The 23,492-nt window shown below is 34.8% G+C and overlaps 1 protein-coding gene across 7 annotated transcripts in view; it reads right to left on the bottom strand.

The window, feature by feature from the left end:
- LOC150108191 (uncharacterized) overlaps positions 1-23,492 on the bottom strand; it is a 368,644-nt gene that overhangs the window by 113,169 nt on the left and 231,983 nt on the right. For all 7 annotated transcript variants that reach the window (XM_090390641.1, XM_090390644.1, XM_090390642.1 and 4 more), the window contains exon 15: positions 1,959-2,006. In XM_090390641.1, the coding sequence (XP_090246767.1) occupies positions 1,959-2,006 (48 nt within the window). The remainder of the gene's footprint in view (positions 1-1,958; positions 2,007-23,492) is intronic.

Raw genomic sequence — 23,492 nt, 5'->3', positions numbered from 1 at the left:
AAAGGAAAATAAAACTGAATGTGAGAATTACAGAGGTATTTCCCTACTGAGTGTTCCTGGCAAGATCTATGCCAGGAGTAGATGATATGTGGAAAGGCAGCAGGAGTAGATGATATTCGACCAGAAATGCTGAAGTATGGAGGTATAAGAGTCTTACAGTGGCTGCACTGCATAGTTCAGAAAGCCTGGACAGAGGGACGAATTCCCGATGATTGGAGTAGAGCTCTCATAGTACCCATATATAAAAAGGAAAATAAAACTGAATGTGAGAATTACAGAGGTATTTCCCTATTGAGTGTTCCTGGCAAGATCTATGCAAGTATACTTGAGAAACGGTTGAGAAGAATTGTGGAAGAAAAGCTTGGTGAAGAACAAGCTGGATTCAGGCCAAATAGAGGCTGTCAGGATCAGATCTTCACTTTACGACAAATAGTCGAGAAAACATGGGAATATAACAAAGATCTGTATTTAAGTTTTGTCGATTTGGAAAAGGCATATGACAAGGTGCCAAGAGAGAAGCTATTCAATACGCTGCAGTTATATGGTGTCAATGGGGCATTATATCAAGCAATACTTAGTCTTTATTTGAGTTGTGAGTCAGCAGTTAGAATTGAAGGAAGTACAGGAAGATGGTTTAATGTTAAATCTGGTGTGAGACAAGGATGTACATTATCCCCTCTGTTATTCATTATCTATATGGATCACATTATGAAGGAATGTGGTATTAAACCTGATATCAAAATTGGAGATGTTAATGTCAGCTCTTTGCTTTATGCGGATGATGTTATACTTCTAAATAAATCCACTACAAGTCTGCAAGATTCTCTGACTAAATTGAATAGCTGTTGTAATAGATATGGTATGAAGGTCAGCAATAAAAAGACAAAGACAATGAAAATAGGCAGAATCATTGAAAATGTCAACTGTGTTGTGAATGGAGAACCTGTGGAACAAGTAAAACATTTCAGCTACTTAGGCACAATTTTTACTGAAGATGGTAAACTAAATATAGAAATAGACAACAGAATCAGCAAAGCTGGTATCGTGGGAAGTCAATTGAATAAATTCATATGGAATAAGAAAGAAATTAGTCGGAACACTAAATTAGCTGTATACAAGACTGTGTTCAAACCAATTTTAACTTATGGATCTGAGAGCTGGGTCAGAAGTAAAACACTTGACCAAAGACTAGAGACCGCAGATATGAGAGTCCTGAGAAAGATTAGAGGCGTGAACAGATGGCATCAATGGCAATATCATATTAAAAATGAGGATATTAGGAAAGAACTTGACATTGTCAGCATCCAGGAATGCGTTAGCAGAGCTAATCTCAGATGGTATGGTCACTTAAATAGAATGGGAGAGGAAAGATTAGCAAAACAAGTGTTCTCTGCCAGGTTGGCAGGAAAACGACCCAGAGGAAGACCAAGATATAGGTGGATTGATACGGTACAAAGTGCCTTAGACGATAGAAATATAAGATCTGATAATGTTGGAGTCTTGACAAGTAACAGACTGATTTGGAGGAAAATTGTAGATAGGAAGTTAGTAATGATGTAATTTTTTCATGTAGTACTGTCATATTCTGTACACCCTTTGAGGGTACATGGCAGGAATTTGATGATGATGATGATGATGTAAACCCTGTCTGTAACAGTAATTTGTTATCTTACATTTGTTGTTGATCATTTAATTTTTGAGTGAGACTGTAATCTATCCAGATCTCTTTGATGAAAGGTATCACTTCAGGAGACCAGTCAAGGTTTGAAACAGGATTGATTTTGAATTAATATAACATACTAAATGCAAAACCATAAATATATTAGTATAAGAGTAACATGACTGATAAAGCCATAATGCTACATGTGTTAAATAGAAACAAACATATGAAAATGTTCATTAAAATTTATGTAAATACATTAACATAGGCACTGTATAAAAATATAACAATCGGATACCTGTATAGAGGACTTCTGTTCTTCTAGTTCTTTCCTCATGTTCTGAACCTAATGTTTTGAAACGATATAAAAATACCATTATTTCAACTTTTAATGCTGAAATATTAAAATTAATATTAATGCATATATTGATGATGCGTTTACTATTTGGTGATATGATCAAGATACATTTTTAGTGCATTTCAATAGCCAACAACCTAAATCCACTTTACAATTTAAAAGGAATCTAATGACTGTCTGCCCTTCCTAGGTACACTAGTCACATGCCTTCCTAATGGTTCATTATCTTTTTTCTGTTTATAGAAAATCTACATATACTGGAAGATATTTGTGCAAACAATCACATCACCATCCAGCTCAATAATATGGTATCTTAAAAACACTAACTCACATAGCCAGAGCTATGTATTCCAATGATAACTCTTACCACTGAGCTCACTTACCTGCACCATACTTTTTAAACCAATGACTATAATCTCCAAAAACTAACACACAAGACAACAGCTAAAAGACATCCAGAGTGCTTAATAAATATCAGTTCCTCACATCAAATTGGCAACTCTCATCGATGCACCTAAGGACAAACTCTCTCCTTTGTCACATCCAGGAATGTATGAAGTGCCCTGTACTTGTGACCTGGTTTACTATGGACAGACAGGAAGAACTGTTGATATCCAACTCAGAGAACATAAAAAATACATTAGGCACCATCATTATGGCAAATCAAGACTAGCAGACCATACTTGGGAAACACCTTCAACACAGGATCAAATTGGGGGGGGGGGGGGGGGAGTGCAATCCAGAAGTCATAAATCAAAGAGACTATTTCTGGAATAAGCAGCAGCTTTAGAACATTCCTACACACCTCAATAATTATGGCTATATCAATTTACCAAAAATCTGGGAGACAGTCATTTTAAGATCAAATTAATACAGTACATTCTGGTTAACTGGAAAAGTCAGGAAGGACAAAAATAAAATGAGAATTTAAAAAGAATTTGCTTTGTTTATTTGGGACATAATGTTTAATTGGGCCAACTAGTAACCTCTACCACATGGAGTGGTAGAAAAATTGCATAATCTTATTTAAAAATTTAGTGCTGATGGTATTTGTAATGCTGACAAAACAGGTCTATTTTTTAATTCCATACTGGATGGTTCTCTGTGTTATAAAACACTACACAGACACATTACACTACACTCAATAACAGCAACAGATCATGCAACAGTGTCATGCAGTTCAAATATGTTGGGAACTAAACAAAAGTTGTTACTTATTTAAAAAGGGCAAGGCCTCAATGCTTTAAAGGAATCAGAATGGAGTGTTTACCCATTCAGTACCATGCAAACAAAAATGTATGGATGATATCTGAATTTTTTAAGACCTGGTTAATGAGAATTGGCTAATTCTTGATAATTGCTTAGGAGGTCAATGCAGAAGTTAATCTTTTACAGACAATACAGTTTGTGACCAATAGCTGGCAAGGAATGCTATGTCATCTTCCTCTCTCTTTCTTTTGCTCATTATATTTCCATATTTTAATAATGCCAGTCATGGAATGCCATTCAAAACTCTTTTGCTCAGCATGGTTTTAAGCATTCAATTATGGATGTGCCAGATACAACAGATAGTGAAAAAGTGTCTCATGAGACATGAACCATATCAAAAACTACGAAGGGTTTGCATACATTCATGACAGTCTTCAATACTAGAATAAAAATCATTTTGAGGAGCAAATTGTGAAGGAAATTGCAGCAAAACATCAGAGAACAGTAGAAGAATGCGAAAGTGATGAGGATGACACTTTTGAGCTTGAACGAGTATCTGCTAGGATGCAAAAAAATTTATTTCCAGATTACGACTATTTCATGCAGGAAGACAATGCTATTTCTGCACCAAATAGTTGTGCTGATTTTATAGTAGTCAATAAGAAACTAGAGCGATGCTTGATCAATTCCAACATAATCATTAACTGCAAATGAAATTTTATATTTTTTGGCAAATATCTTATTTTATTAAAGCCAATTGTTTATAAGTTAATAATTTTGCTACCCAATAAATGAAAAAAACTATCTAAACTTGTATTTTGCCCTATGTACATACAACCTTTAAACTCTTGATGTGCAACTTTAATGGGGCCAAATTATACTATTCCCAATGTGGCCCAATTAATCAGAATCCAATGTATTTGTTAACTCTCTTTATCCAACAACAGATGGTGCCAATTAGGATTTTAGTTCCTTGTGTTGTCTGTTACAATTTTTAAACTGGTCTCACTGTTAACTAATTGTTGCTGTTCGTGTACCATAACAAACTGCTTTTTGTGCTCTGAAGATGCTGGGTGAACACCAGTGAAATATCAACAAATAAGTTATATAAGTAGTAATTATTTTCTTATTATTCTTGTGTTGTGAATTATTACTGTTAAATAACTAAACATGAACTGCCAATACAAGTCTTTCTACACGTAGCTGGTCAACGTAATGGTTTAATCAGACTAATTTTTTTCAATACAAGTATACACTGCATGAGGTATCTACATATCCTGTTGAATAACTTTCTACAATGATTCATAGCTTCCTGGGGTACCCTGTGGTTGATGTAGGATGGTGCCATTCTCACAAACAACAAATACTGTGTTTAATTTCCTGCAGACTATATTTGGCTGCCTGCATGTAATCTTACACTGTTATTCTGATCACATCACAATGATGGCCATTTTTGGCCACTTTTAAAAATTCTGAAGAATAGAAGCTTTTCTTGAAGAAACTTGCTAATGTTATAGAAGTGATAGCCGTGACTGCTGAGTTGAATCACAAGCCTGTAAGGAAATGTATGAGAGGAAATGACAGAGCTCATACTGAATATGATTACTACAAAAACATTTTCTAAGGATCTGAGCATCTGGTTCAGAAAGTTTGTAGCATGTGCCCAAAAATAATTATTTTGTGAAGCATTTTGCTATTTCACAAAATACACATGATAATCTGTTGTGTTCCATCCTGCAAATATATGACACTAAACTCTCTAGATTATACAACCAATAGGGCTCTAGGGGCATCAAGAACTCTAATAATGAATTCTCAAGTTAATCTGCAAACTAGGACTCTGACATCCATCTAATTGTTAAGAGTAGAACTTGAGACCAATACATGCATGGCCTTTGTATGTGCTCTTTCTTTACTAATACTTAAAGTTTAATGTAATTCATTTTATTTTTTGACCAAAATGTAACAGGTTAATGTAGATTAACCTGTTACATTTGGGGAGGCGTAGGTGTCCCCCCCCCCCAGTGTGTGTGTGTGTGTACACACACACACACACACACACACACACCTGTTTCCTTTTCAGCAACAAAGGGAACATCTTGAATAGAATTTAAAGCACACAAATTCAAATTATGCACAGTAATTTGTAAGATCTGGCATGTTTCTCTAATTTTGCCACTGATCTATTTTTCTCCCCAAGCATGTTACATGCTACTTCTATTCCAATGCCTGCTAACCAAGTCTTCTGGTAAGAAAAATTTGTTTATTTTATGCTCTATGAGTTTTAGAGCAGAATTATGTATATAAAGAACTTTTCTGACTTTCATCTATGCATCTCAACATAATGGATGACTTTTCCCTCATTTCAAATAACTGCAGAAGTATCTAGAAGACTCACTACTGCAATTCTGATTTCCTTAACTAATTTTTGTTTAATGATATCAGCCATAATTAAAACAAATTCTTTACATTTCATGTTATTCTGATACTGTACCATTACTGTGCCTATGAAGTTTTTAAAATCAATAAATAGTTTATTGAATTTAGCTTTGTAGGCACTTCAGGTGTTCAAATGTTTAAGAAAACCAATCTTTTTTTGGAAAGCAGCTACATATATTACCTATTAGCTAGATGTGATTTCTAGCAACGTCTGCATCACAGTATTTTTTTATGAAAATTGAATGTCTCATGAAATATGTCTCCACTTTAAAAGGGTCCAAAATCTTGTATTAATCTAGAGTTTTGCCAGGAACCTCAGGATATATTATTATATGTTAGAATGCAACCAACTTCATTTTTATAGCACATCTCCACCTTGAATTCCTTGAGCCATTTGTCTTGGGCAGCATGTCTTAATTGTTTTTTAATTGAAGACACAACAAACTATTTTCTTCACTGTTTTTAATACTTTCTGGTCCCTCACCATTGCATTCAGTTTTGTACTGTTTTGCAAAACTAAAAAGTGTAGTTTGCATTTCATTTAATGTCCTTAATGAAAGGTGAATTTATAAATGATCTGTAAAAATAATGTAGTTTACAAAAACAACAGAAAAAACATGGAATCAGACTATTTCATGATGTCACATCAATAATGCGATCCAGTCTCTGACTTGTCTTTGCAACATAATTGTGTGTTTTTAAATAACATTATTAAAAAGCCTTTTCATCATATAAAATGTTCAAGTATATAATTACATTAAGCTAACTCATGTTGTGAATTGTGAAAATAAGCTTATGCCAATACTACATTAGAAATGCATACCTACCTTAAGGGTTAAAGAAAATGTTGGGAGAATAAGGAGCATATGAGTTTGTCCTACTTTGCATTACAGTTTGCAGTGAACAAATAAAACAGTCATCAAAACGGTTTGAAAATGGCTCTCCTTTCCCATGTCATTCTTGCAAACATGATGATGATATCATCAATCCACTGCGATTTAGGTCGGCATCGTGGGCATTTTTCCTCTTGTGGAATCCAATCCAGTACTTCTTTTGTCCATTGTTGATCTTGTCTTCGAGCAATATGTCTAGCCCACTGCCACTTCAGATGTTTCGCTCTTCCTATGATGTCAGAGACTTTGGTTTGATTTCTTTTCCACACATTCCTTTTGTGATACCAAGCATACTTCTTTCCATACTAAATAGCGTTGTTCTTAATTTTAGAATTTCCTTTGCATTTAGTGTCCATGTTTCACAGCCATACATCAATGTAGGAAGAATACATTGATTAAAAACTTTTTTCTCTTCAGGCATTATGGTAGTTAGCTTCTGAATATTGACTGTAATTTTTCAAATGCTTTCCATCCAAGCATCATGCGTCTTTTAATTTCATCCATGATATTTCATTCCATTGGTAACTGTTGTTCTAAGTATATGTAATGATCTACTTGTTTAATTTCATCATTATTGATTTTTATTATTTCTGGATTGAAGTTTGAATATTTCTTCTAGGCATGCTGTGAATAATTTTGGAGAGACGACTGTGCCACCCTGTCTTATACCTTTTGTATTTCCACAGTATAGATGTTTCCAATGAAATGAATTGCTGCTGTGGCATTGGTGTATGCTGATTTAATGGTCCTGATATATGGCTCCTCCCCTTTGTTGGTTTCATAATGCTTAAGTATTGCACAAGTTTTTACTGAATCAAAGGCTTTCTCATAATCAATAAAAACAAGACATAATGGTAATAACTGATATTCTTTACACTGTTCAATAATCTGCTGTACAACTTGAATATGGTCTATTGTACTAAAGCCACTTCGAACATCTGCTTGTTCTTTTGGTTGTGCTAGGTCTAGAATTGTGTAAAACCTATGAGCCAAGTCTTTTGTAAACACTTTGCAAACCACCAATAGTAGACTTCATTTTTTTTTTTTTTTCAGACAAGGTAAGTAGTTCTGCTAAGATTTTGTAGATCATTTCCCTGTCTGCTTTTATAAGTTCAGCTATAACTCCATCCTCAACAGCAGCTTTTCCATTTTGCAAGCTTTGGATGCTCCACATTACTTCTTCTGGTAGAATCTGTGGCACTTCGGTTATTTCGTAGTTTCTTCAATTAATTCATCATCTTGATATAATAGTCAGTAAAATTCTGCAGTTATTTTTGCTATAGCATATCTATCTCTGGTTATAGTCCCATCTTGTAGTTTGGCTGCCACCATCTGTTTATTGCTGTTCATCAATTGTTGAATTTAAAATTTAATTTTCTTATTTCTTTCATGATACATTTTCTGAATTGTTTTGCACAATTCAGAAAATGTATTTTCTGAATCAGTGTATTCAATTTTATTCTGTAGGTTATTTGCTTGTTTCATTTCTCTTCATTTCTTCATAAGCTGTTTTGTCTCTTCAGAAATTTTGTCTTGTTTCTGTTCTGTGGTACCAGCTATTTAAAGTGAACAATGAAAAAAGTTTTAGGTAATAATGTCATTACTTCCTGATGGATCAGCATTGTCATCTATAATAAGATTTTTAAGTCAATTGTTAGTTCATGTTGGAATATATCTTTTTAATGTTGAGTTTGTGTACATCTATGTCTTGTTTTTATGTTGAGGTGTTTATAACAGAACAGTCCTGAAAGATGTTTTACTTAATACCGAGGATAAATTCAATTTCACTATTTTTTCCATTTGGACTTTTCCATGCCAACTTCCTATGTCTTGTTTTTTGAAAAAAATAATTCATGATGTACATGTTCTTTTTTTCTGCAAATTCTATTAGTCTTAATTCTCTATCATCTCTCATGCCATATCCAAAATTTCCCATTGAGCTTTCATCTGATTGTCGTATACCTATTCTAGCATTAAAGTTTTCCATTACAATTTTGAAATGATGCTTTCCTTTATTGTAAAGTTGGGATGCACCATGATAGATGTCTTCAATTTCTTCATATGACTTATTGTTGGTACATAGACTTGGAGGGCATCTTTTTGAGATTTGGACAACAATACTTGTATTCGATCAGATATAATGTCAAATTCTATTATATTCTTCTTCAATTTTTTGTTAATCATGAATCCAACTCCACTGAATCTTTCCTTATCTTGGACTCTATAATCCAATATATTGTCTCCATTATAAAAATTATTATAAAAATGCCTCCATTTTTTTAATGAAAAATTTCTTCACCATTACATCTAACTTCACACAGTCTGAGAATGTCCCATTTTAGTTGCTTTAACTCTTCAGTTAACCGTGCTTCACTGCTCAGAGTCCTACAGTTTAAAGTTCCAAGGTCTAGTTTCCAATGGCAGCATGATCAGTGTCTTCATGTTTAACTGCCTGCTGCCACAGGTAGTAACAATCTGGACTCTGGGGGAATGAGGGTCATATTCCCATTTGATTCATCTTGAAAGATTGGGCCATAACTCACCACGCTGACCCACTGCAGGTTGGTGAATGGCAATATTTTTACATGGGATTGCCAGTCCCAAAACCACTGGTCCACGGCTCTTTATTCAACATATTCAGAGCTGCCCTGATATCCAACGGATGGTAGTCAGGGTTTCCCCCTATCCGCCACCTAGGGGACGCGCTCGGTAGCCAGTGGGAGCCCCGAGCTCCTGCATATGCGTTAATATAAATAATGTCTATGCCTACATGTTTTAAAGCTTCAAGCATTTTACATAGGTCTATTGAGTCAAAGCTTTTGCATAATTTATGAAAGCCAAAGAAATTGGTCTATTATATTCTTTTGATTTTTCCATTACTTGATTTAAGGCTTGTAAATGATCTACATCTAAGTAAGATGCTTGGGAAGGATACTTGTGGTTGATGAAAATTTAATATACTGTTTATTCTGTCATCTATAATTTTATATTATCTGGCCCAACAGCAGTTGGATGGCAAGTAAGCAAAGCAGCTTTATTTTCTTCTTTAGTGAATGACCTATTACATTCTTCAGTGCATTCAAAGGAAATAGATTTGTTTTTCTGGCTTGCTTTTTTAGACAAGGAACTGGGGGGGGGGGGGGGGTAAGAACAGATTGCTGATGCTTTTTAGCAAAAATCTCAAGTATGTCAACAATCGCAGTTGGTTCAGCAACAATGCAACCATTGTGTTCAGGACAAAGTGTCAGTGGGTGGTATAACTGCCCTTCATTTTCCAGATTTTGTCCTAGACTTCTTTAGTAATGGTGGCTCTTGTTATGGAAGATATATATATATATTAGATCCAGGATTCCTTTTGACTCTGACACTGAATGTGTCTTGCTCAAGCTCGAGCATATTTCAAAGTAGCAAGGTTTGCTGTTGTAGGGTATCTTCAAAAAAAACTCTAGGCTTTCTTCTGAAATTCCTCAGCTGCTGTGCAATTGTCATTCCACCTTGGCTTAGGGAAAGGTGGAAACTGACTAGATGTTTCAGGAATTGTGGCAGCTTGTGTAATACACACTGCCACATGATTCACTGAATTGCTGATGGAAGAAAAGCTAACTGTTGCAGAATCAAATTCTACTAAAGAGGAGAAGGTGAGTCAGTCAGCTTGCTCAATTTTCCATCATGATATCCATGATGGAGTGGAGGAAAGTGATCACTACCCAATAAGTTCTTGTCAGTTTCCCACTTGAAGAGTGGGAAAAGGGGGGGGGGTGATCAGACTGTTAAGTCTATGAAAATGAATGAATGTTTGGGTAGACACATTCAAGTAGGTGTTGCTTCCTGTGTTTAAGATAGGAGGGAGAGATTATTGTTGTCAAGCATATACTCAACGACTCTGTGATGTTTTTTCAAGCACCACTCCACAGAATGTTGCGTCCATTTAAATCCCCTATTAAAGGTAACAGAGTGGTAACTGTAATATGACATCATCAAGGTCATCTTGAGAAATCTGTGGCAGGAAGGATGTACATGCAGCATACTGTTAACAGAGTTACAACTGAAAGTTGGATAGCAACTGCTTCTACGTTGGTATTGAGTGAGACTTGTTGGAAAGGGATATGGCAACTCCTCTCTAAGCAGCTCCATCCTGTCTTTATGAATGATGGCAGTATTTTGTAATGTCGGATTGTCTATCAGTTTCATGTATGTTTCCTGTAGACAGAACCACACTAGTTTATACTTCTGCAAGAGGATCTTGATGTCATCGATGTTTTGACAGAATCCATGACAATTATATTGTAAGAATGTCTTCATTATTTCTTTGTGGTAGTATTATCTGGCTTCCTGTGTTAAGTAGCATTAGCCTTGGAATTTTTTTTCTTTTTAGAGAACTGAGGATGGTGAGTATCCATCATTTTTTGCTTATCAGGAAAAATATCCAGAACATTGTCAGACCATACTCCCTCTATGGCAGTAGGTAAATTAATTATTTTATCTTCTCCAGGGAGAATGGAGGTATCTAAGCCATCTGAAGATGGCCCACCTATTAGAAGATCTCAAGGCATGTCTTTGACCCTATGCAGTATAGTGCACATTCCAATATCTTTTTTTATGTCCTCAAGAGTGAGGACACACCAACTCCTTCATTTGCTCAAAGGAGATGTCAAGTCATATCATTTAGGATGTTGTAATTGTGAGAAGGTAAGATTAACATATGGGTTTAGATCCCTATTCAGACTTTTTTTTGGCATAACAGGGTTTAATAAATGTTGCTGCTACTTTTGGGGTATATTGCCTCTTTGCCTCCTGATAAACAACACATTGCTTTCTTTTTATTTTTTTGGATCTCCTTCTCATCCCTTCTCTTTTGACATGCTCAGAAGTAAGATAGGTGGTCTCCTTCACAATTAGGGCATTTTAGTGTTTTGCTCTTGCAATCTGTTTTCATGGCCTTTACTGCTATATCAAACACAAATGACAGAGCCCCAACAGGCAGTTGAGAAGGACCATATATATAAAGCAGCACAGAGGATTTGAGACAGAGAACACTACTGGGTTGTTGAAATAGTCCGCTTTGACAAATATTGGTGGTTTTGGTGTGTAAAATCTGAAGGGATGCATAAGGATCAAAGCCAAATAACTGGGAGGAGACCTCCACATCACCTTTCAGGAATGCAGAGAAGACTGGGCTTCTACCTAATGTCCAATCCTGTTATCAATCCGGTAAATAAGTAGCTACTGGATACTGAATGAACAAGGATGGACTGGCCATTTTGGACTTAGCTGACCAAACTGTACTCTTTACTGGCTTAAACCACAAATGCATACATGAAACATGATGAGATTTCATGCCAGATGGAGCATTGCCTGGTTAAACAAGGCCACAACTGTTTTCGTCAGGGAATCAGGGTGAACAGTGAAAAGTCAGCTACTGGAACAACTCAATATAAGGAGTATTAATGGAGAGAAAAATTAACTTGCAGAAGAATTGGAACAGTACCATGCAAACATAATTGGCATTATTGAGACAAAGAAGACAAACAGGTAAGATCTTAATAAATAATAAGTATAGGACATTATTTACAAGTAATTAATGATCAAGGAAAGGAAGGAGTAGCGAATACATTCAACACTAAACATGAAGGTAAACTTTTTGATTGGAAGGCAGTTTCAAGTAGTTATGTGGGCAAACTTCCAAATGGGGAAATGAACAATGAAAATTATTTCTGCCTATGGTCCCAGAGAAGATTCTTTTAAGGAAGAAGTGAAGAATTTTTTTTAAAATTTAGAACAAGAAGCTGACATTAAAAAAATGGAAAAAGTGGTCCTTGTTGTACATCTCAACAGCAGAAAGTAGGAAATGAATCCTACCTATGAGAACATTTTGGAAAATTTTGGAGAAAAGGGTAAAGCTAATAATATGATATGGTATTTATTTACCAGACTTCTGCTCAGGACACAAGACTAAACATCGCTAACACCATGTTTCAACATAAAGATGTGCACCAGTTCACATGGAAAGAAGACACAAGAAATAAAAAAAAAAGCCTCATGGACTATGTCAGTGTTGATAGTGATATCATCATGCTCATTCAGGATACAAGAGTGTATACAGAGGATTTGAGATTGGAAGTGACCATTACTTAGTACTAAGCAGGATAAAAATGAATATCACATTGAAAAAGACAGTATGTAAGAAAGTTTTAAAAAGAATTAAAGTTGGGCAGCTTTTACAAGTAAATTGTAGACAAACATTATTGCAGAAAAAATTAAAACAAGAACCAAACCATGGAGTCTCACTGGCAAACTCTGAAGAAGACATTAATTGATTCAGCTGGGGAGGTAGTGGTGAAGATGTCTGCAAGGATAGAAAAATAAGAACACTATTGTGGACACAAGAAGTTAAAGAAGCAGTCCTGGAAAAGAAGAAAACATACCAAAAGTTCCTAGCAAACAAGTCAGCAGCTCTCTTAAAAGAACAGAGATAAAAATGTAAGAGAGCTAAGCTATGTGTAAAAATAGCTAAACAAAAGTAATGGGAAGACTGGTAAGAAAATGAAAAATAAATATCAGGAAGATGGCAAAATGTTCAGGCAGCTACTGAAAAATCTTAGAAATGGAGGAAAAAGAGTACTGTAAAAGCAATCATAGATGATAAAGGTGACATGAAAACTGAAGATAAGGATATCCTAGATGTCTGGAGTAATTACTTTGAATGACTGTTAGAGGAACCAATCAATGACAGAACACCAGTAAAAAATTTCAGGAGGAATGCAAAGAGAAGTGCATATCAATACTTCAGATCAAGGCCGCCGAGAGAAATTTTCAGGCCCGTGACAAAGTCTGTGGTCCGGACCCACTTAAAAAAGTGCATCACTTTTGTTTAATAAAAAAAAGTCATATAAAACATTAAACATTTATTTAAAAAAAAAGTGTATAATAAATTCAAAATTCGATACATTACATACCATACAAAATACAAACATTAAATGAAAAGAGAATTTTTAAATTTTTATTGCCTCATCCACTTCCTCACTTTATGGTTACCGAAATCTTTAATCACCTCGTCATAATCAATTTTCATTGCCAGGTCATGTTCTATTGATAGCAAATCTAAGCCGTTTAATCTTTCCTGGAGCATTGATGATCTACAGAAGCTTTTCATTGCTGAAAGTTTACTAAACGCTCTTTCACCTTCGGCAACTGTTACTGGTATTGTGCAAAAATTCTGATTGAAGTACATATTTCGGGAAAAACACCGTGAAGTCAAAATTTATGAATGGTATTTAATAAATCTAGTCCTGGTATAACATCTTTAAACGTGGCATTATAAATCTTTTTTATGTGACACTCACGGCGAACTAAAGAGCGTAGTCGTCCGTCTAAAACAAAACACAGTATCATTCTCGATATACTATTATTATTTATCATTGTTGTATTATTACGAGAATTAAAAATATGCATTATAAACACAGTTATGTGACACGTCGGAGCCCGATGCCGGGCCCGTGACAAAAGTCTCAGATGTCACCCCCCCCCCCCTCTCGGTGGCCCTGCTTCAGATAGAAAAACCTGTTTAAAACTTGAAATGTATAAAGGCAGCTGAAGTAGATGATATTTGACCAGAAATGCTTAAGTATGGAGGTATAAAAGTTTTGCAGTGCATAATTACACTGCATAATTCAGGTCAGAAGGTTGAATTCCCAGTGATTGGAGTAGAGGTCTCATAGTACCAATCCATAATAAGTGAAATAAAACTTTTTTATAAGTATTCCAGGTAAGATTTATGCAAGCATACTTGAAAATAGGTTAAGAAAGACTGTGCAAGAAAAACTTGACTGGGTTCAGCCAAATAGAGATTATCAGATTTTCACTTTAAGACAAACAGTTAAGAAATCATGAGAATATGACAAGGATTTGTACTTAAGTTTTGCAGATCTGGAAAAGGCATAGACATGGCACCCAGAGAAAATTTTTTTGAAACGCTATAAGTATATAGGGTGAATGGAACATTATACAGAGCAATACATAGTCTATATTTAAGTTGTGAGTCAGCAGCTAGAACTGAATAGACCACAATGGTTTAATGTAAAATCAGGGGTAAGACAAGGATGAATATCACGAAAGAAAGAAGCATCAGGTCTGATATTAGAATATTGCCTAAATAGCAGACATATTTTACTTGTTCTATAGATCTCCATTCAGAATGCAGCTGAAGTTTTCTATGCTCCTGCCTATTTTCATAGTTTTGGTATTTTTATTGCTGATTTTCATGCCAAATCTGTTACAAATGTTATTCAATTTATTTAGTGAATCCTGGAAACCTTGAACTAGATGTGTTCAGGAATACAACATCATCTGCAACAACATGTGCAGTATCAATTTCTTGCCTTTGTCTATTTTAGGAACTTGGGAAACTGATATCTGTATTTGCAAGAGAAAGCGAGATATTAAAAATGTTCTTTTTTAACAAAGAATGCAGATATAAATTTGTAAAAGTCTGTTACCTACATATAATTAATAATAATGCTGTTTGAAATAAACATTTCATACTGAACTAGCTAAGAGTGCAAAACAAACATGTTAAACCTAGAATTAATGAAAAGGGGGGAAAAAAGTATCCTTTGGAATGAGGCTTGCCTTCTTCATAGAACCAGTTTTAAATACACTGGTGTCCAAAACCTAAGGTTGAACCACTATTTCTGAAGATTATAACCACAAAGAGATGAATCAGCTTATGGCAATTTATTTAACTAATGATTCTGAATAGAAAGTGGAAAACACATTCAAATTTTTGAATCACATGCAAAGTGGGCACGTGATAGCACTCAACAGGATAAAAGGCTGTGCTAAGCGAATTGTGTTTGAAGGAAGCTCGTTTCGTGAAGGAATAAAGTTGCATATCAAAAGTTCCTGGCAAATAAGTCAGCTTTTACTCTTACAGAATATAGAAACAAATGTAAGAAAGCTAAACAGTGTGTAAAACTAGCTAAACAAAAGTCATGGGAGGACTTTGGCAAGAATATAGAAAATAAATATCAAGAAGGTGGCAAAATATTCTGGAGGTTGTTGAAGAAGCTTAGGATGGAGGAAAGAATGCTGTAAAAGGAGTTAGAGATGATAAAGGTGACATGAAAACAGGAGAAAAGATATCCTTGAAGTATGGAGTAATTACTTTGAAAAACTGCTAAATGAAACAAGCAGTGATGACAGCACAGTGATAAAAAACACTGACCAGGCATGCAGTCAGGAATACATATCCATACTTGAAGTAGAAAAAACCATCAAAGGCTTGAAATGTGGAAAGGCAGCAGGAGTAGATGATATTCAACCAGAAATGCTGAAGTATGGTGGTATAAAAGTCTTACAGTGGCTGCACTGCATAGTTCAGAAAGCCTGGACAGAGGGACGAATTCCCAATGATTGGAGTAGAGCTCTCATAGTACCCATATATAAAAAGGGAAATAAAACTGAATGTGAGAATTACAGAGGTATTTCCCTACTGAGTGTTCCTGGCAAGATCTATGCAAGTATACTTGAGAAACGGTTGAGAAGAATTGTGGAAGAAAAGCTTGGTGAAGAACAAGCTGGATTCAGGCCAAATAGAGGCTGTCAGGATCAGATCTTCACTTTACGACAAATAGTCGAGAAAGCATGGGAATACAACAAAGATCTGTATTTAAGTTTTGTCGATTTGGAAAAGGCATATGACAAAGTGCCAAGAGAGAAGCTATTCAATATGCTGCAGTTATATGGTGTCAATGGGGCATTATATCAAGCAATACTTAGTCTGTATTTGAGTTGTAAGTCAGCAGTTAGAATTGAAGGAAGTACAGGAAGATGGTTTAATGTTAAATCTGGTGTGAGACAAGGATGTACATTATCCCCTCTGTTATTCATTATCTATATAGATCACATTATGAAGGAATGTGGTATTAAACCTGATATCAAAATTGGAGATGTTAATGTCAGCTCTTTGCTTTATGCAGATGATGTTATACTTCTAAATAAATCCACTACAAGTCTACAAGATTCTCTGACTAAATTGAATAGCTGTTGTAATAGATATGGTATGAAGGTCAGCAATAAAAAGACAAAGACAATGAAAATAGGCAGAATCATTGAAAATGTCAACTGTGTTGTGAATGGAGAACCTGTGGAACAAGTAAAACATTTCAGCTACTTAGGCACGATTTTTACTGAAGATGGTAAATTAAATATAGAAATAGACAACAGAATCAGCAAAGCTGGTATGGTGGGAAGTCAATTGAATAAATTCATATGGAATAAGAGAGAAATTAGTCGGAACACTAAATTAGCTGTATACAAGACAGTGTTCAAACCAGTTTTAACTTATGGATCTGAGAGCTGGGTCAGAAGTAAAACACTTGACCAAAGACTAGAGACCGCAGATATGAGAGTCCTGAGAAAGATTAGAGGCGTGAACAGATGGCATCAATGGCAATATCATATTAAAAATGAGGATATTAGGAAAGAACTTGACATTGTCAGCATCCAGGAATGCATTAGCAGAGCTAATCTCAGGTGGTATGGTCATTTAAATAGATTGGGAGAGGAAAGATTAGCAAAACAAGTGTTCTCTGCCAGGTTGGCAGGAAAACGACCCAGAGGAAGACCAAGATATAGGTGGACTGATAGGGTACAAAGTGCCTTAAACGATAGAAATATAAGATCTGATAATGTTTGAGTCTTGACAAGCAACAGACTGATTTGGAGGAAAATTGTAGATAGGAAGTTAGTAATGATGTAATTTTTTCATGTAGTACTGTCATATCTTGTACACCCCTGAGGGTACATGGCAGGAATTTGATGATGATGATGATGATAAAGTTGCAAACTTGGATGTCTCTTAATGTCTCAAAGACATCTAGATGATTTCACACAGGAAAGAATTACTGGGAAGCTTGAAGAAGGCCAAAGAATAACTGATATTGTCAGAGAGTTGGAAATCTCACATAGCATTATATCCAGGCCCTGGGTAGTGTTTCAAACCAATGGAATGTGTTCCAGACATTTCCTAAGAGGTCACCCTCACTCTACCACAGAGTATGAAGATAGATTTTTGGTTACAACAGCAAAATGTAACTGATGCATCATGGCAGGTCAGCTTGCAAGTTGGCTGCATTCAAGCACAGGTACGTGGATATCTCAACAAACTGTGGCAAGATGCCTGCAACAAGCAAGCATATATGCCCCAAAGGCCTGTAGTCTGTGTACTTTTATCTACAACTCATTGTAGAGCATGTTTTCAGTGGTGTTGTATCCATAAAAATTGGACAAGACATGAATGGGCTAATGTACCTTAACAGATGAGTTGTTTTAGTCTTTCCTTCAATTCTAGACATCACTTCATCAGGCAAGAAAGTAGTATTGCTCACCATCACAAGAATGTTCTTCAAAGGGATAGATAGGGCAGTGGTGGGATTAATGGGCATGATGCCACCCCATGGTGGGGGGGGGGAGGCATCGTGCTTAATGGACACACTGAGCTACAAGTGCTGGAAAAAGGGACTATGACTGGTGAACGATATTGCAATGGTGTTGTAGGCAAAGAATTCATTATTATGGCTTACATTGCCACACCACATCATACATGACCAGTGGAGATATTTCTGGGGACTGAGAATATTAATCGAATCGAGTGGCCAGCACGCTCCTCAGATCTCAACCCCATAGAACACTTTTGGTGTTCTATAGGGTTTGGAGATGCACTGCTATTCAAAATTCCCGTCCAGAAACCAAGCAAAGCCTTGCTTACCCTTGCTCTGAAGGAGGAATGGGACAGTTTGATTCAAGAACTCCTGAATCATTGGTGTTAAGCATGGATGTTGTGAGAGCTGCATTGCAGTTCGAGGTGGAAATATTCCATACTGAAATGTCTTTCTGCATAGTTTTCTATAAGCACTGCATTAATTCCTATCTATGTCAATAGGAAAATTTTAACTTTTGCCAAAACATATTGTAATTTAATTTGTACAAAATTTATAAAACATTTTTGTGTAATATAATTTATTAATATGCTGGCAATGAATTTGTCCACATTTGGATGTAGTCATGAAAATTTTTTCATATACAGATAAAAATGTAGTTCGTCCTTAGCTTTTGGACACCAGTGTATGAATGTCTCTTCAGAGAAAGTTGTGAAACCCTTTTACACTGCCCTAATTTGAATTGAATGATTGCCTGTTTCTCTTCCCTGAGTTTTGGGGATTCTCATCCTATTTAAACATCAGATACAATTTTTATTTTGTTTACTTATTTATTTTTTAATATGATTCTTCTAGCATGCAGCAAGTGATTCAGTGGTTACCTTGATTACTTTGTATTCTCGTCTCTTTGTATTCCACACATTGATGATGTACTATTAATTTTCATTCAAAATATCTATGCTATTTTCATGTTATTTACTGTATTTAATGGGTTGTACTTTCTTGATTTGTGTCACAGGTGACATTAAAGGTGAATGAATAAGCTGTCATAATTAAACAAAATGACGTCAATTAATACAATCTCTTAACATAGAATTTAATACCTACCTTTCATAGAACTTGGCAACATGGTTAATAACTGCAATGTACATATCTACAAAATATATGTAACACATGATGGAAGTTTATTTCACTTGGCTATGCTACCAATTACATATTTGGTTTAATCCTTTATCGAACTGTAAGCAAACAAAGTTTGCGCCTGAAATAAAGGATTAAACCAAATATGTAATTGGTAGCATAGCCAAGTGAAAAAACTTCCATCAACTATCTCTAATCCAGAGAATTTTAATAATAAGGTGTTGACACCTTTTGGCAACTGGTATATGGTGATATGACTTTTGCATTACTTCCACCTTAGTATCACCACCTCTGGGTCTAGTTCCCACTGACGAGACCTCAATAAAGGTCAAAACTGGTCTGGGTAATGATCCTTTACATAATGCATAGCATTATACATACCCACAAGGATATATGCTTTGCATTATGAGATACTAAGGCAAGTGATCAGAATTTATACCACCTTTACCACGAGTTGCCCCAGTCCCGAAAATATTTCAGGAGCAAACTTTGTTTGCTTACACTTGGACAAAGGATTAAACCAAATATGTTACTGGTATATGTAACACTACAAACACAGCAGAAATCTTATCTGTAGTTTGAGAATTACAACAAACTGCCAAGACTGAAGAACATGATACAGTTTTCCACCAGGAAATTAATTCTGTTCCCACAAACCAAAAATTTTCCACACTGACTAAAAGAGCATAAAGCCAATCCATGCATTTATACAGATTGGAACTAATCCAAAACAACATAGATAAGCAAAACTTATTATGATTGTGGAACTAAATAAAAATCAAATTAATAAGCATTTATAATAAAAAATAATTAATAGCAAAGTACATTATATGATGTTAAATCCATTAAGACTACTTTTGGCAATGAAATTTTTTTCTGAAATTACAAATTTTTCCTAATTTCTCTATATGTGCTTCTAAACCTTCTGGGTCTTTTCCCCCTAACGTCTTTGTTGCAAATAGCAGTTTTGATAATCTATGAGGTCCTAGGTGGTATCTACTGATACCACCTAGTTTTTCTAATACAGACAGTAACTGACTTATGTAAATTCAACTTACATATATTCAGACTTATGCTAATTATTGTGAAAAGGCTAGAAAACGGTGAATTTTAAAAATTTTACTTAACCTGTCTACACACACACACACGTCATCTAACAGCGATCTTCCGCAAGGCAGACAGCCAACATAAAGCATTTTTGTTTTGCCTTCAATAGACGTGCTGTACTTTTTAGCATTTCAGTGCTGCATTTTTTAATCTTTACATGCTATGCATTTTTTAGTATTCATATGGATCCTAATGCCTCACACTTCTTAGAAATACAAAGAGAGAGATAGATGACGTGTTAACTTTTTATGGAGAGATTTATGAAGCTATGTTCGGTCATCACCTCTTGAGAGTTTCATAAGAAAGGTCAAAAACATACTTTTAATTTTTTATTTTTATTTTCTCATACTATTTACACTGTAGTATATTACTTTGCATTAACAATTACATACTGACATGCAATTAATGTAAATTATGTCATGAACCTAACAAAAACATCCTTTAAAACATCTTAATGCAGTACTGTATAGATGTACTGTAAACAAGTAGGCAATAGAATATGATTAATAAATGACGAGATTAAATCTGACTTACATGAAATTCAAGTTACATGAACTTTGCAGAACATAACGTATTTCATTTGGATACAGTATTATTCACTTCTTTAACTTTTCTGAGATCTTTTCATTTTGGTGGTCTTCAGTCTCTAATCAAGTATTTTATTTCCATCCTCTCAGAAATATATATTAAAATTCATTTCAGGTGTATTTAATTATCTAATTTCCATATATATTTTTCAACTTGTGAGAATTACAGAGCAATTTCCCCACTAAGTGTTCCTGGTAAGATTTATGCAAGTATTCTTGAAAAATAGCTAAAAAATTGTACAAGAGAAGCTTGAAGATAAACAAGCTGAATTCACACCAAATAGAGGTTGTGAGGATCAAAATTTCCCTTTAAGACAAATAGTTGAGAAATCATTGGAATTCAACAAGGATCTGTATTTAAGTTTTGTAGATAGTAGGCAAATGACAAATGCAAAGAGAAAAGCTGTTCAAAAACTACAGTTATATGATGTAAATGGATGTTACATCAAGCAATACTTAGTATCTATTTGAGTTGAAAGTTATCAAATTACTGCCATGCACCCTTAAGGGGGTGTATAGGATATTATGAAAATACTATGAAAAAGTTACATCACTACTAACTTCCAATTGACAATTTTCCTCCAAATTAATCTATTGCCTATCAAGACTCCAATATATTATCAGATGCTATATTTCTCTCTTTAAAGGCATTTTATAATGCATCAATCTACATGCATCTTGGTGTTCCTCTGGGAGGGGGGGGGGTTTACCTGCCATCCTGGCAAAGAACACTTCTTTTGCTAACCTTTCCTCTCCCATTCTATTTAAGAGACCATATCACCTAAGATTAGCTTTGCTAACACATTGCCATGTTAACAATGTCAAGTTTTATCCTAATATCCTTATTTTTAATATGATACTGCTATTGATGTCATCTGTTCATTTCCCTAATCTATCTCAGAACTATAATATCTGTGATCTCCTGCCTTTGTCAAGTATTTTATTTCTAACCCAGCTCTCAGATCCATAAACTAGACCAAATTAAATATGAAAATAGCCATCAGAATTAGCAAAACTGGTATGATAGGTAATCAACTGACTAAATTTATATGGAATAAAAGAGAAATGACTCAAAACACTAAACTAGCTATAAACTAACTGCAGTAGCTGTTTAGTTAGTTTATAGCTAGTTTAGTGTTTTGAGTCATTTCTCTTTTATTCCATATAAATTTAGTCAGTTGATTACCTATCATACCAGTTTTGCTAATTCTGATGGCTATTTTCATATTTAATTTGCCATCTTTACTAAAAATTGTGAATAAATAGCTGAAATATGTTTTATTGGTTCTCCATTCAGGATGCAGTTCATGTTTTCAATGTTTCTGTCTATTTATGCTTCTGATTTTCATACCAAATTTATTAAAACAGTTATCCAAATTAGTCAAAGAGCCCTGATGACTTGTTCTGGATTTATTTACAAATCTGCATAAAGCAAAGCACTGAGATTATGCAGATTTTTATGCAACTCAAAAACATTTAGATTAATTACGTATTGCAAGTCAATACTTCATTTAAACCACATAACTGTAGCATTTTGAACAGCATTTCTCTTGGCACCTTCTAATATGTTTTTTTCTGATCTACAAAACTTAAAATACGGATCCTTATTATATTCCCATGATTTCTCAACTATCTGTCTTAAAGTGAAAAGATGATCCTGACAATATCTATTTGACCTGAATCCAGCTTATTTTTATTATTCTTTTCCAAGCTTTCCTTCTGCAATTTTTCTTAATCTTTTTTTTAAGTATACTTGTATAAATCTTTTCATGAACACTAAAAGGGAAATTCCTCTGCAATTCTTACATTCAGGTTTATTGTTCTTTTTTATAGATGGCTACTATGAGAGCTCTACTCCAATCGTCTGGAATTTGACCCTCTGACCAAACCTTCTAACTTATGCAGTGTAACCACTGTAAAACTTGCAGACCTCCATATTTGAGCATTTCTAGTTGAATATCATATCTGTTTGAATACCAGCTGTGTTTCCCCATTTCAGGTTTTTGAAGCTTTTCTACTTCATGTATTGATATACAGTATTTTCCTGATTGCATTCCTGCTGAGTGTTATCTACCACTGGGCTGTCACTGTTTGTTTCATTTAGCAATTTTTCAAAGTAATCACTCTGGATATCTAGAATATCTTTGTTACCTTTATAATATTTGCTTCCTTTTACAGAATTTTTTTTCTCCCCATTTCTAAGCTTTTTCAGTGGCCTTCAGAGTATTTTACCACTTTCCTCATATTTATTTCTATGCTCTTATCAAAATCTTCCCAATTATTTTGTTTAGCTAGTTTTAGACCAGCTAGGTTTGCATTCTTACATTTTCCTTTGTATTCTCTCAAAATACAAATAGACTTATCTGCCAGGAGCTTTCAATATACTTTCTTCCATTCATTGACTGCCTCTAACTTCCTGGGCTCACAATGAAGCTCTGTGTTTTCTATCCTTGCAAATAACCTCATCACATGCCTCTCTGGCTGAATCAATAAATGTTTTCTTCATCATTTGCCAATGAATCTTGAAGGTTTGGTTCTAGTTTTTAAAATCTTTCATTTTTTCCTGAATAACGTTTGTATATTTGAGTCTATAGTTCACCTCTGAAAGCTGCTCAACTTTGATTTGTTTTAAAACTTTCTTCAATAATCTTCTTTTTTAAT

The sequence above is a fragment of the Typopeltis vanoorti genome, chromosome 3 (assembly GCF_054136105.1).
Source record: "Typopeltis vanoorti isolate ZY-2024b chromosome 3, IOZ_Tvanoo_1.0, whole genome shotgun sequence".
In the NCBI taxonomy this organism is placed as follows: domain Eukaryota; kingdom Metazoa; phylum Arthropoda; class Arachnida; order Uropygi; family Thelyphonidae; genus Typopeltis; species Typopeltis vanoorti.
This window is presented reverse-complemented; position numbering and strand designations above follow the sequence as displayed.